Raw genomic sequence first — 14,799 nt, forward strand, 5'->3', positions numbered from 1 at the left:
TACCTGGGTAATTAGTAGACTGGCTGGTGGACCATTTTCTGCTACAGCTTATCCTTTTCCATGACAGAGTGACACTCCACTGTATAAAAAAAAAAAAAAAAAAAAAAAAAAAAAAAAAATCTTCTTTATTCATTCACTGGTTTGGGGGCATTTGGGCTCTTTCCAAGATTTGCCTATTACAAACTATGCTGCTAAACATGGGAGTGCATATGTCACTGTTGTATGATGCTTTTAATTCTTTGAGAAAAATATCAAGAAGAGGAATACCTGACTCAAAAGGAACTTTAGTTTTAGATTTTCAAGGAACCTCCACACTGATTTCCACAGGGATTGCACCAGTCTACACCCTCACCAACAGTGGGGAAGGGTTCTAGCTAAATGGATGCACCTTGAGACCATACTTTTAAATGAAATAAATCATACACATGTTTGCATATTGCATTGTTTCATTGTTTCAAATGGGAAGGGGAGCTAGGGAAGGTGGGGGAGTGAAGGGACAAGGAAAAAGGAGGAGAAAAAGGAAGTAAAATCTCTGTAAATAATGAGAGGAAGAGACGCCAAAAGGAGGGGAGAGGAGTGAGAGGAAAAAGAAGCAAGATATGTCATGTACAGGTACCAATTCCTTTTGCTGACTGTTACTTTTATGTAAAATGTGCCAATAAAAATTTCTTAAAAGATGAAATGGTGAAACACTAAAAGAAAATAAACCATATACTATAACATCAATTTTATTACAAGGTATTTTAGAAGCAGTTATTCAAAGGTTATACTGTCTCAATTTTTATAGCCCAAATATTTCATGATTGTGTGTGTGTGTGTGTGTATACATTCAAAGTACAACTGAGTTTGTATTTCCCGACTTCATGTGTGAATTCAAGGCTCTCTCAGGCTTTGATTAGCATAAGTAGAAGTAAGGTTATTTAAACTATGACTGGTGCTCTTTTTTACATATTTTCTGTGCACTACTGGTTTCAGAATGAATTTCATTCCTCCATTATAACTTTTGCTTTGTCATGCAAATGTTTATTTTAAAACATAATTCAAATGATAAAAAGGTAAAACAATCAGGACACAGAAAATAAAGGTGACAAATAAATGATAAGCCTATAAAAATGCTACATTCCTATAAAGATTCCCTTGTATATTTAAGTGTTAAATCTTCTCAGTCTTCTACAACTATTACTACTTTCAGGAAATCCAAAGGCCATTCCAGTGAACCTGGAGTTCTGATGAGCAGGTCCTAACAGCATTATGGTAAACTGTACCTCTGTATTAAAAATAGTATAATGAAATCAAAATCGAACTGAATATTATCTTTTACCTTTTTCTTTTTTTGTCTTTTTGAGACACAGTTTCATTATGCAGTTCAGTCTGCATAATGCTTATAAGAGGAATCAAAGTGATCTCCTTGTGAAAGTTAAATTCTTTTACTGCACTGATAAAGCTTCATGATCTCAATTATCTACAACTGTGTTCCAAGTGTAATACAAAGAAATTCATCAATGTGTCATAAAGTCATGAATAATAAATGTAACACAAGCAGATTCTTTAGTAGAGGATTTTGTCTAAACTTAATTCTTCTGACAGTGGTCTAAGAAGTGAAAGGTCAACTCATTTCAAGAAATACCAACTTTATCAGGAAGTACTGTTCCTATCACAGGTAATTCAGAAACATCAGAGGAAGCTGTCTTCTGCAGTAACAGGAGAGGCTAATGGGACAAAGAGAATGAACATCGATAGCCAGGTCAAAAGGGGCAAATCCTTATCCACAGCTAGCAGCTGTACAGATTACTTAATCTCATTACATTTTCCTCTGTAACACAGGGGTAATGTTATGCCTGCTTCTGAAAGTTTTGGAGAAAATAAAAGGTAAAGGTTTTAGAATTTTTCAGGCATAGAATAAGTATGAACATATAGATAATAAACATATTAGATAACAATACCCTAAAAACTAGCAAGTGATAAAAAAAGGTTGCTAAGATACCATCAAGCGTGAAACTTGTGCAACCTTTCAAGGATTACAGTACTTGGATGAACTTAGAAATACATTACTTTATCTTACTCATACATCCTTTTAGATATTTAATAGATAACACTGATATTTTTACATTCTATGTTAAAAGGCTTGGGAGGGAAATATCCTTCCCAAGAAAATATTTAGTGTTACATACAAGACAGGATGAACAAAGCCTACAGACACTCCCCTGGGGACGACTGAGCTGTCCTCATTCATTTAGCGAAGATGTGAGTGGCTTCCTGAGGGTCAGTATGTTTGCATTTCCACAAGGCAGAGTTTGGCTTTGCTCTTAGCAAGCACAAACTCCATTTGTGATAAAAGCATACACCAGTACTTAAGGACACTTTCACAAATGACAAACACCTCCAAATAGCATCATTCCTTTTGAATTCACAATACATATGCGTTATGGTGGTAGTGGTAGCAGCACTGTAATGAATATCAATGAGAAAATCTGCCAAAAAGGCAAGAGTACGCTGTACAAGAACTGTGCATTATGTGTGTGGTTTGCCTCTTGAAAAAGATTTTTTGTTCCAGAACAACTAAAGTCAATGAATTTCTGAGGTATCAGGAGGCAGCCAGAGTTTGCAACTTTGGAAAGCAATATTGCTTATGGAGTGAGCTTAAAATAATTTACTCCTTCCTTTCCCTATAATTCTGTAGAGAATGTTTTTCTACTAACAATGGACCAGGAGATAAATTTTTCTAATGGTAGCTATTTTATTTTCTAAAAATAAATTTAAAATATATATCATTTCAATTATACACTCAATTCTACTCATAAGAAACTACTAACATGAGAGCAAAACTGTTGATCTTTAAGCCTTCCTGTAGAAAAATTCTTAAAAGAAAATTCAGATCTTTTTTTAAGTTTGAAGTAGAATTCACCTTCCTCTATGAATAAGCATCTGGTTTCTTCATCCTCTTAATAAGTTTTGGAAAAAAGTTTCTTCCCTCAAATACAATTATTCGATTTTCTGACAAGTCATCTTCTTGCAAAGCCATTGGTGTGCACAACAAACCCCACTTAGATGCAGGCATTGTGTCATTTCAGCACGAACATTTAGACTGCACATCAAGGAACACAAGAGATCCACATCGACTTTCTCAATCAGACCTTCTTCATCCAGTTCATTTCCGAAGCCTAATCAACATCAAATATGGAGAAGTACCTTCTGTCTTTAATTCACTGTAGAAGAGACAATGTGGTTATCAAAAGGGAGCATATTAAACACTACTTATAGCACAACTCTGGCATCATCATCATAACAGCCATAATGCCTTGTCTGAACTGCTTTGACCTAAGAATTTGCCACTAACAGATCCATTCTAATCAATTCTCCTGTGAGAGTTATGTGGCAGGTCTACATCAGAAGCAAATTTATCATAGGCAGATGAATAGGACAAGTGTATGGAAGTGCAAGGGGGAAGCTAGAGAGGAAGCCTGTGTCTGCCTTTCCCCTGAGTGGAGATCTGCCCTAAGCATGCAGGAGGTTAAGAAATATGAAGCGACTGTACCCCAAGATGTCTCAGTCATCGAGTTCTCTCATAGACAGAGAACTTCTTTCCTCTCTGTGTGATTCTAGCATCTAAAGCCATCCAAACTGTACATATGTTTGCACACACATACCTGCATATACCTACACCTAGAAATACCTATATATCTTGCTGTTTGACAATACAGCGGCTCATCTCAAGCAAACCACTTCTGGTGTTTAACTCAAGAAACATGTTTTAATGCTCGAGGAAAAGAAGTCTTCTACTTACATAGAACCATATATCTTGGGTAATTTAATAGATGTGTCAAGACTAGATTTTAAGTGTACATGGTTTTATGCTTTTGCCTCAATGGCTACATTTGTACTCCAATCTCTCCCTAAAGTTATACCTTCATTTTATATCAGTGAATCCACATTCACCTAACCACACTGCCATATTTACATCATAAAGCAACAAGTAGGGCTATACTTCATTGTGCAAGAGAGGGCTATCTTTGTATACTTCACAGTGGGATTTCTACCAAAAATTACAAAGAAAAAGAGATATGCAGATAAACTACACCATTTGAATTAGGAAAGTAACATAACTTGATGATTTCAAAGTCTTAGAAAGGAAAGTCTCTAAAACAGTAATCCCTTAAGCCATATATGATGGTGCACACCTATCATTTCAGCTACACAGGAGGTGGAGGCAAGAGGACTGCCAAATCCAGGCCCGTGTTGGCAAATTAGCAGAACCCTGTCTCAAATTAAAAACAAAACAAACAGGTTGAGGGTGTGAAGTTCAGTGGTAGAGTGTTTGTCTAGCATGTGCAAAGCCCTGGGTTCAATTCCCATTAACAAAAACACACACATGCATGTATCTGTGGGTGTGTGTCCGTGCGCGCGTGCATGCGCGCGCACACACACACACACACACACACACACACAGCGTAGAGGCTTTAATTAGCTACAGGGTTTAAAAAAATCATTCTCACCAAATCATCCCCATTCCCAACCAGACTCGCAGCACTCAGCACTGTCATGGCTGTGGCATAAATGCACCCTCCCCATCCTTTCTGCTTTGCTCCTTTTCTCCTGTGTGGCTCCATCCCTTCCAGGCTCAGGGTACCAGGCTGGCCACAATGCCTCACAGCCCCAGAAAAGGTCTCCGTGTGAAAAGAAGCATGGCACTGACCATCCTCCCGCTCTTGGGAAATCACCCCTGCCCTCCTATCGTGAAGCTTTCATCTCTTCCCTGACTGCAATGGATTCTTCTCTCCCTGCTTCTGAAGTGGGGCCATCCTTAGCAACCTCTGAAGGCTAGCTTCTTTTGTTTTCAAAGTTGTGACAGTGGCCAGAAAGTTGAGAACTTGGAACCTGGAGGCCTAAGGATTTAGAGGACTTCCTTCATAATGGTTTCAGCTTTGGTCTTGAATTACACACATCACTAGCAACATGAGGCAGAGTTGCAGGGAGCCATAAAGAAAGAGATGAATCTGCCCGAATTCTTAGACTGACGCTCATCACAGTGAGTCTTATTTTTCACCTCAGGCGCTGTGCCCAAGACAGTTTCAGAAAATGAGATTCTGCCCTAGAGGAATCAGACTGGGAAATTTTAAAGCTACTAAAAAAGGAAGTTTTTAATCACTTTTAAATGATACATGTGATCACAGGCTATGTTTTTTTAAGTGATAATTTCCAAGAGTGTAGGGAAATGAGATTTGAGTTCAAATTCAGATTCAGCTAATGAGAGGAAAAAAAAATTAAAGATTAAAACTTGATTTAGATGGCTTCAACTGTGATTTTGATTCCCTGTTATTGTTATAAATCATTCATTACTAGGTTGGTGTTAAATATACTTGTTCTTGGCAATGCAGAAAGTAATGTCACTTGACTTGGTGATATTACTCCCAGATTTGAGAGATGTCATGAAAATTTCAATAAATACTAACAACTCATGATTAAAATGTTCACAAATAGCATAAAATATCAACTACAGAGGAAAAACAAACTATAGATGATTTATAATACTTGGGGAGGGTGTTGAAGTTGAGGTTAGGCAAACAAGAGGGGGGGGAATCTAAATTTTTTCATTGATTTATGCAGTAAGTATTGATATGTTAGGCTTCACAGGTTCAAGAGCAAATAGTATTAATATAGTTTTGAATCCAAAGCAGAAGAGACAGGAGCTGGGGAGCTGGCTCAGTAAAATAAATGCTTCCCTGGCAAGCACAATGGCATGAGTTCAATCTCCAGTTCTGCCAAAAAAAGGAAAAAAAAAAAAAAGCAGAAGAGACAATAAACAGTTCTTTAAGTGTTAAGGGAGAGGCCTCTTTCTCAAGTGGACTGAGTGTCAACTTTGCAAAACAGAAATTATGAAGTTAGCGGGGGGAAAAGAGACCTCTTACCTCGTAGAGACAGCCTTAGATATTTTCATCTTGGCAGTTTCAGACCAAAGAGCCACCTTGGTTTTTAGCTCTTTATTCTGAATGTGAAAAAAAGCAGGTAGCAATCAGAAGATAAATGAGCATTAACTTATTAAATATATCCTTAATCTTATGTTCAACTTGGCAACTATCTCACTCCTTGGTACAATGTTTATGAAATTAGGTCAGCTAAAAGTCCCTAAGTACTATCTCTGAAGATATAAATTCACACTGAAAACTGCATAATGTACCAATTGATTAAAATACAGTATTCTGACTTAGCTTATAAAATACATCAGCTAAACTATCTATGTTTGTTTGATTTTTCAGGGATTACTTTATAGTGGCAAGGAAAGAACTTTGTTAAAGGAGGTTATCAAAGATACACATAATATTGATTACACAATTGTCTACTTTGTGCAGTCTCTCACTTTTCACTTCATGAAAATAGGCATCATCTCTACTGTTCAGAGTGCCTTTAACCTTCTCAGTTTTCTCCTGGAAGCTTTACATTCTTCATTTCTTCATTATTGGTAAATGACACATATCTTTCTTTTCATGGATAAGTTGTTAGAAGAAACAAATATCATATAAGAAACAAATGTTATATAACCATATTTCATATCTGGAAGCATTGTCAAAATTTTATGGTGAAATGGATAACTCTTAATAAGAATATAAGCTCCCAAATATAAGTCTTTAGCACCACCATTTACTAGCAATGTGACATTCTTTAGGTTACTTAACCTCTTTGTGCCTAGTATGGTGTCTTCATCTCTATAGAAGATATCATAGTCTCTTCTTCCTAAATTTAAAGTGAGTTCAAACATCTGAAGTATTCAGCTCAGAGCATAATACAGATTTTATGGCTTAAATTCTGTTGGTTGTGGTTTTCTACTCCAGATGCCATTTTTATACCTGAATCTGAGGTCCAGAGTTTTTAAATGCCCGATGTCCTGTTAATGATAGAGCTCACAGATAAGTTGGAACTTCCTAGTCCAGTGACAATGTTTGCTTTGCCACATAACTAAGCCATTAAATTTCATTTCTCAGATCTTACAAGTGAGACTCAAAAGAGTGAAAGATCATGAACAGGGTTGATTGGTAACCCAGAGGTCCTGAAGTCAGGCTACACATCTTCAAAAACACTCCTGGAGTACTGCATACCAGTTCTATCACTGTCAGCTGCCTTGTGTACTCCTTGCAAGAAAGCAGCGTGTGCACACGTGTGTGTGTGCGTGCACACACACACACACACACACACACGCTACTACCACCACAGGATGTTTTATGCACCCTCCGTTGGGAAAGAGGACAGTGGCAAAACTACCAGCTCCTCACTGGCTCTGCACCTTGGTTCTCTTCAACACAGAATGGCAGAGATGAGAGGCAAAAGACCAACCTGACCTAGGAAAACACCAACCAGCTGGAGGAGAGTTTCACACTAGCACTGAGATTAGGTAAAATCAAGTCTTGGGCGACAGGCTTGAGAGGGTAATTGCTGGACAGAAATCCATTGAGATCCCTGGGGAAGCTCAACATCAGGCCAAGAAGATCACAGGATCTATATTTTGTGCTGGGAGACCAGGTTTGGTGAGTACAACCTTCAGAAGAGGAATCTAAAGGAGATTAGCACCCAGAACTGCTTTCTGCATCTAGAAAAAACAGTGATCTGATTTATTATCAGTCAGCATCTTGGTTGCCAAAGTTGGCGACTGGCAATCTATGCTGCTGCTAAAACTATAGCTCTCTTTGCTTTGGTTAAGCATGAGTGGCTCTTAGGCTTCTTAGGATTTGTCAGTATCTAGTTTATATCTGAAGTTATTGTCACTGGCTTTATTACTATAATTGAGGTGATACAGTGCCTGTTGTTAATTGTTTTTGTCTGTCAGCCAACATATGGATTGCCTGAAAGTCAAAAGCACTACTGGAGCCCATTCCTGGAGATGTGGGCACTAGGTGAAAGAACTTGCAACTTTTTCTCCCAAATAAACCATAGTGGCTGGATCATGGGACAGAACCAAAGGCTAACAGCCCTGCCCTGTTGGATATCTCAAGAAAACTACCCACTATCAGGAACGGGCAAACGCTAACACAGCAAACAGACAAACATAAATAAAAACATGCAAAGATAAGACAAAAAAAAATGCCTCCAAGATCTCCAACACTCTGGAGCTGATCTGGGGAGACAGAAAGAGAGGAAATCATAAAATACACAGAAGAAATGTCTGAAAGGTTCTCTGTGAAGGAAAGAAAACAATTCTAAGATATAACTGAAGAGACAATGATCCCAGTGAAACAAGTATCAGTGAGTCTAGAGAAGACATTAATAAAAATCTACTGGAGCAGCTGGAGAGATAGCTTAGTGGTCTATGTGCCTGCCTGGCAAGTATAAGGAGCCAGGTTCAATCCCTGGTACGGCATGCTGTGCCAGTCACCAAAATCAGGGGTGATGGTGCATGCCTGTAATCCCAGCACTGGGGAGGCTGAGACACAAGGATCACCATGAGTCTGAGCTGTGTAGGAAGAGCCTGTAGACCCTGTACTAAATACATTTAAAAGTAAATAAATAAAAACAAATAACAAATACTGGTGAGAATATGAGGGAAAAGGAACCCTCATATTCTGTTGGTGGGAATGTAAATGAGGATAAGCACTATGGAAAGCAGCGTGGAGATTCTTCAAAAATCTAAAACCAGAAGTTTCATTTGACACAGATATTTCCCTTCTAGGAATCTTGCCAAAGGAGTTAGGCTCATCATATAGGGGTACATGGATACCTATGTTTATAGAAGCACAACGTATGATAGCTACATCATGGCAATGCTGCATAAATCCATGGACAAATGAATGAATAAAGAAAATGAGGTATTTGTACACAATGCAGTACTACTATGCCATAAAGATAAACTTGAGACACTTTCAGGTAAATGAATGAAACTTGAGAACATAACAGTAAATGAAGTAAGTCAGACACACAAGCTTAAATATCATATGGTTTCTTTTATAAAAGAAAATATAGGGGCCGAGGAGATGGCTCAGTAGAATAAGTGCTTCCCTGGCAAGTGCAAGGGTCTGAGTTCAATTCCTGGTTCCACCAAAAAAAAAAAAAGAATATATAATATATACACGTTATATATATGGGGGGGGGAGAGAGAGAGAGAGAGAGAGAGAGAGAGAGAGAGAGAGAGAGAGAGAGAGAGCGCAAAATAGAAGATAAAGAAATAAAGAGCTCTTTTTCAAATGAGGGAACAAAATGTGAAGAGAGAAGTAGGGGAGGAAGGAAGGAGAATGGAGAAAAAAGATAAAAACGGAAAATGGTAACAAAAATGGAAGGGGGACTCAAAGCTGGAGGGAACTGGAGGGTGAGGAGATTTAGGGGATGAAATAAAGCCATACTATGCCTGCATAGCAACTCCCCATGATAAATGTAATCATTATGTAGTACAAACATTAGGAAATAATTTTTTTAAAGTAATAAGAATTTCAGTAAAGAAGAAGAGACAGACCTGTATGGAAGTGCCTGGGACTGACAAGTGACAAGTGAAGTCGTGGTTTTAAAAGAACAACAGTACTTTAGTTTCATTCCTTCTTCGGAAACTAAGCCACAAAGTGCCATATAATTAAACTTTAAATGGCATTTTTGAGACTCCATTTGTTGATTTGGAGTATGGCAACACCAAAATGCGTAGTTTTGAGAAACACATATTGAATGATGTGTTAAAACCAAGAAAGCTAGCCAAGTGAGGTGACACATGCCTGCAGTCCCAGCACTCAGGAAGCTGAATGCAGGGGGACTGCTGAGCATCTAAGGCCAGCCTAGGCTCTACAGTGATTTCAAGTCTGGATCACATAATAAAAAATAAAAATAATGGGTAGCTATCAAATAAGACTTGTAGCCGGTGTTTTACATACATTCTTTCCTTTGATGGGACTTGGTTCTACATAACACACATATTATGCATTTTAACAGTATTCATATTATATATTAAAATTATACAGTTAATATGCATAATGTTTATGATGTATGTATAACTGTACTAGTGATATAGAGCTGGAAAAATTCCAACTGACTAGTTAGCTGCTCTGGTAAGCCTCAGAGAGCCTGTGCAGCAGTAGTACACAGAGGCCGAGGTGGTATTTATGCAGCTTACTTGACTCCAAAGCCCATGCACTTCTTTTATGTGACCATACGAACTAGTCCAGCCTCTTTGTAAGTAGAAAAAGTGATTCCAAGAGACACAGAGATTCAGGATCTCTGAAACGATTCCAGAGATAATGAATGTGAAATGAAAGAAAGCCAAATATCAGGAAATCAATCAATGGTCGTCTAACTGAAGCACTGAGTCTCACACATACATGATCAAGTTATTTAGTACCTGCCTATGACACTGAGACAGGACCCAGGAAATGTGAAGAAGCAGGGAAAGGATGCTATCTTCTCCTTTGGTGTACAAGATACATACTATAGTCAACATGACAGAAAAAGTATATGAATATTAAAAAATAAATTAAATTAATGAGCTCAAGATGCCATAAAACATTAAGTATCCAATGACTACAGCAAAGGTATAAACAAATATCAGTGGGACATAAATGATTCAGGACATTTTCACACAGATGGAGACCTAATCTGGACCTTAATGACAAACTAAAATTAATGAGGTTGAAAAGAAGGGACAAAAATTAAATTTAAGACCATGATTCTCAGTGTAATCCTGGGATGAGGGATCTTGACATGACCTGTATACCTGTTAGACATACAGATCCTCAGTCCTGAGCCAGACCTGCTGAGCCAGGGTCCAGGTGCCTTCTGGTGTTCATTAAGAAACTCATCACCTGGCTCTGAAATCTACACACAGTGGAGAACCCAGGACTAATAAAGTGATTTTCAGTTCTGGTTAGGCATTAGAACAGCAAAGAGACCTTTAAAACTGATGGATATAGAAGTCCCCAGCACAAGATTCTGTTCATTTAGTTGTAGTCTGGGTCTAGTGGTTTCCAAATTCTGCCAGGTATTTTAATGCACAGCTAAAATGAAAATGCACTGAAGGGAGGAAAGAGAAGCAAGACATGGACCTACCCCCGTCTCAGTCCCTAGCATCCTCATTGAGTAATAACTAAAAGATACAGCCAACATCATCAGACTAATGAAGCATTTTACTGTGATCTTTCAAGAGTCATTCATTTAAATCTCATCCAGGAAATATATTTCAGATTTGATTAATTGATAATAAAGATGTTGCTCATATAATGGAGATATATCTAATATGCACTCTATACAAGTGCAGGGATGTTTCACAGGCCAAGAATGCGGCTGAAAAAATACTGCCCCCTATTAAGTACTTTACAAGTTAAGAAGCAAGCAGAAATGCAGTAGCGTGGTGACGCCATGACTGGAGTAAGAATGTTCTGTGATTGGACAATTATATAGAAGCTGTTTGGATGTTTTCCAAACTAAACTTTCTAAAGTTGGGCACTTCCAAACAATGAAAAAGCATGAGTTATTATATTTGACCTCTTCAGTTTGTTTCAGCTTCTACAATGATTTGTTTCATCCACCAGAGTAAGGTTTTATTCTTAGCTCATAGCTTTTTCTACTTTTTTCTTTAAGAAGGATATTCATATGAATGTATTTCATTTCACCATCATTTACAAACCTACAGATAACTGTTCAGATAGGTTATCATTATTATGACTCTATCTTAGGTTAATTTATTGATACAGTTTTCTAAAATAATGGCTTTTTGCACATGCAGTCTTTTTTCAACAAAAACTTTAAGAATTAAAATTTAAGGACAGTGGTGATTACAGAAAGCGGGATAAGCTTCAAAGATTTCCAACATGGTGTAATTTCAGAAGATGTGATTTCCATGTGGGCAGATCATTAGTGAAGAAGTTAGAAAACCATGAGCTATGTGATGGATGTGACAGCTGTAGATTATGATGATGAAAGATGTGGAAAAGTAGAAAGAAAGTAAACATTTTAGGGAGAATTAGGCAGAAAATTTCTGATGATATTTAAATAGGCTTAAAAGACTTCACATTTTTTGAAAGTAATTTTAAAAGAAGTATATGAATTAATTTATCCCCTACTTTGATGGAGGAAAAACATGTGAGAATGGAAAAAAAACACTACAGAAAAAGAATATTTCCTTCCATGACATGAAAACTAAGAATAAAACAAAAATACTTAATGTAATAATTGAGACAATGACTAAACTAAGCATAAATTATTGTGAAAATTTAATAACCATTCATCTGGAAATGTATATTGTGTACATGCACACTTCACACACAAACACACATTTATTTGATACCACAGATAAGCAGAGAGTAGACATTTGAGTGGAGATAGTCACATGCTTTGAAGTCATGTCAATTCATGACCAGCTTCTATCCCCTGCTGAGTGATAATAAGGAAGTTTCCTAGCTTCTCAGGGTCTCAATTTTATTTCTCACAATACATGATGAATAATAACTTTCCCCTAGAGTTGCTTTGAGGCTTAAACACCATGAAGTATATCCCAGCAGTGTATAGGTACCATGTCTGACTACAGGTCAGAAAATTATGTAGCATGTGTAAAAATAAGCTGAGTGTTTTTTTAAGTGTAGGTGAAAAATGGTGTTTTTACTTGATCTTAGCCAAAAGGTCAAGAAGTGATTGAAAAAGATGATGCTTTCTATGTGGTTTAGAATGCTGATGTACAGAAGGATTGGTCAAGTTCTGGAGGCCTGTCTTCATTAACTGAGTCAGTCCATTTTATTATTTGATAAACATCAAAATACAGTGATCTGAATTTGTGGAACAGGCTAGAACTCCCCTGCATGTATCATTTCAGTTTCCGATCTTCACATTCAAGCACTCCTTAGAGATAGACTAGGAACTGAGGCACCCTGGAGTGTTCAAATGACACCCTGCCCAACCCCTGTTGCTCTCTGACCCTTCACACTGTCCCATTCTTAAGTACCTAGAATTCCTTAATGAAGCTTTGCACTTACTTACCTATACACACAATTGAAGTGTAAGCAAGACAAGGTCATAGACAGCCTGACCCAGCACTTACAACATTGCTTGGTACAACATAAACATACAAAAATGTTTTCTGAATAAATAAAATAATGAGATTTGGAGTCTTTAAGGCTCAAAGGGACACGACAACATTCATGGACAACAAGGAAAATATTTATCTACTGAGAAAAATATATTTTGAGAACATAAGGACATTATTGTATTACTGCTATTTTTTAAAGTCTTATTTCTAAAATAAAATATTAGAAAACACTGGGCAGAGGTAAGCTATATACAGAGAACTTAAAGCAACATGGAGACATGCTGTCACATCACAGAGAAGGGTCTGCAGTGGACCAAAGAACAGTGAGAGGAACACAGGAAGATGGCTGCTGTTAGCACCAAGCAGCAAGTCAGCACTCATTTGCTGAGACTAGAACATCATAAAAGAGTACAGTGGAAACAGACGGACTTAGGTCAAAAAGTTAACTGGCTTATTGTACACTGGCTGGGATACATTGGCACTTAGGACAATAAAATCTGTTTCAAGGATGATGCGAACAGACACAACTAAAGAACAAAAAATTGAATTAGCACCAATAGGTCTATGGAGGCGTTGATTCCATGGTGAGAATTAGCATTTAATTAATTAGGACCAGCACCAAGGACAGTAATGAGATGTAGCACCAGAGAAAGGTACCTATTCTAACATAGGAAATGTATTATGATGATTAAAGTGATGATTAAACCTACAATGATTAAAGTGGTATGGTATGGGAGCCAAAATAGGCCAACAAGCTATTGGAACAGTTTACAGGAAAGGACACTAAGGAAAAGGGAAAAGATGCAGGTCAATCATACTGTTAGTATCTCTTAGTTCATTAAAAGGAAATGTTTGTGATAGTATCCTTTGGAGAATTTTCTATGCCCATATTCTATACTCTGAGAAACTGACTGAAAGCAACAATGTGTAATGTATTAACTATTCTTATTCTCTGAATATTTTATTGTGAAATTTTGCTTTAATTTTTTGCCTATGAAATAAAAGAAAAAGATTTTTGAATACATTGGTATTTCAAGTTCACTCGCTAGCCAGTAAATCCCAGAGTGTAGAGCTCATGTCTACTTTATTCCAACACTTTTTCTGCTACTGTGTTGGAGCAGCCACAGTCTCAGTCACTTTCCCTTTGCTGAGTCCAAGTATCCAGTCCCCAAAGCTTCAAAGAGGAGCAATTTGTCTTGGCACAGTCTCAGCCCATGGCTGACTGGCTCTAAGGCACAAAGAGGGTGGCCAATGGGCCCACTGGAGGAAAGGGTGCCCCCCACAATGGCAGTCAGGAGTCAGAGAACAGAGTGAGGAGCCAGGGATGAGTACACCCTTCCAGGTCAACCCCCCAGTGACCCCAACCCAGCCAGACGAGCCTCCTAACAGTGCACTCAGCTATGGAGCTCATCAGGGGCTGATTCTACTTAGGTGTATGGCAGCCCCATAATCTGATCACCTTCCAAACACATGAGGCTTAGGGGACATTTTGAATCTAAACCACAACCTCACTAAGCAAGTATTTGTGGAGCTAGTTCTGTATCAGTGGGGATAAATGAATGAAATGACTAAGTTTTTAAAATTATAATTTAATAATCTATATATTCTGTAAGTTTAAAGTCTACAGATAGGCACATAACAGAAATAGATTTTCACAGAAGTATACACAAGCTTGCTGAGTAGTTCCCTGTGAAAAGCATCTCTGTGAGTGATTTTCTTAGTCTATTTCATTGTCTCTATGCTTTAACTTATATGGACTGCATGAATATATATTAACTACAAAAATAATATATAACACAAAAGTAATATATAAAATATAT

At 37.6% G+C, this 14,799-nt stretch overlaps 1 protein-coding gene across 10 annotated transcripts in view; it reads right to left on the bottom strand.

Moving 5' to 3' along the window:
* Positions 1–704: 704 nt before the first annotated feature.
* The window catches only part of Ccdc68 (coiled-coil domain containing 68), a 79,351-nt gene continuing 65,256 nt past the window's right edge, over positions 705–14,799 (bottom strand). For all 10 annotated transcript variants that reach the window (XM_023715076.1, XM_023715070.1, XM_023715074.1 and 7 more), the window contains exons 11-12: positions 5,907–5,983; positions 705–3,206 (exon numbers count right to left, since the gene is read on the bottom strand). In XM_023715076.1, coding sequence (XP_023570844.1) covers positions 3,149–3,206; positions 5,907–5,983 — 135 coding nt within the window. In that variant the 3' untranslated portion in view covers positions 705–3,148. The remainder of the gene's footprint in view (positions 3,207–5,906; positions 5,984–14,799) is intronic.

This window comes from Octodon degus, unplaced genomic scaffold (assembly GCF_000260255.1).
Source record: "Octodon degus isolate 3935 unplaced genomic scaffold, OctDeg1.0 scaffold00003, whole genome shotgun sequence".
In the NCBI taxonomy this organism is placed as follows: Eukaryota; Metazoa; Chordata; class Mammalia; order Rodentia; family Octodontidae; genus Octodon; species Octodon degus.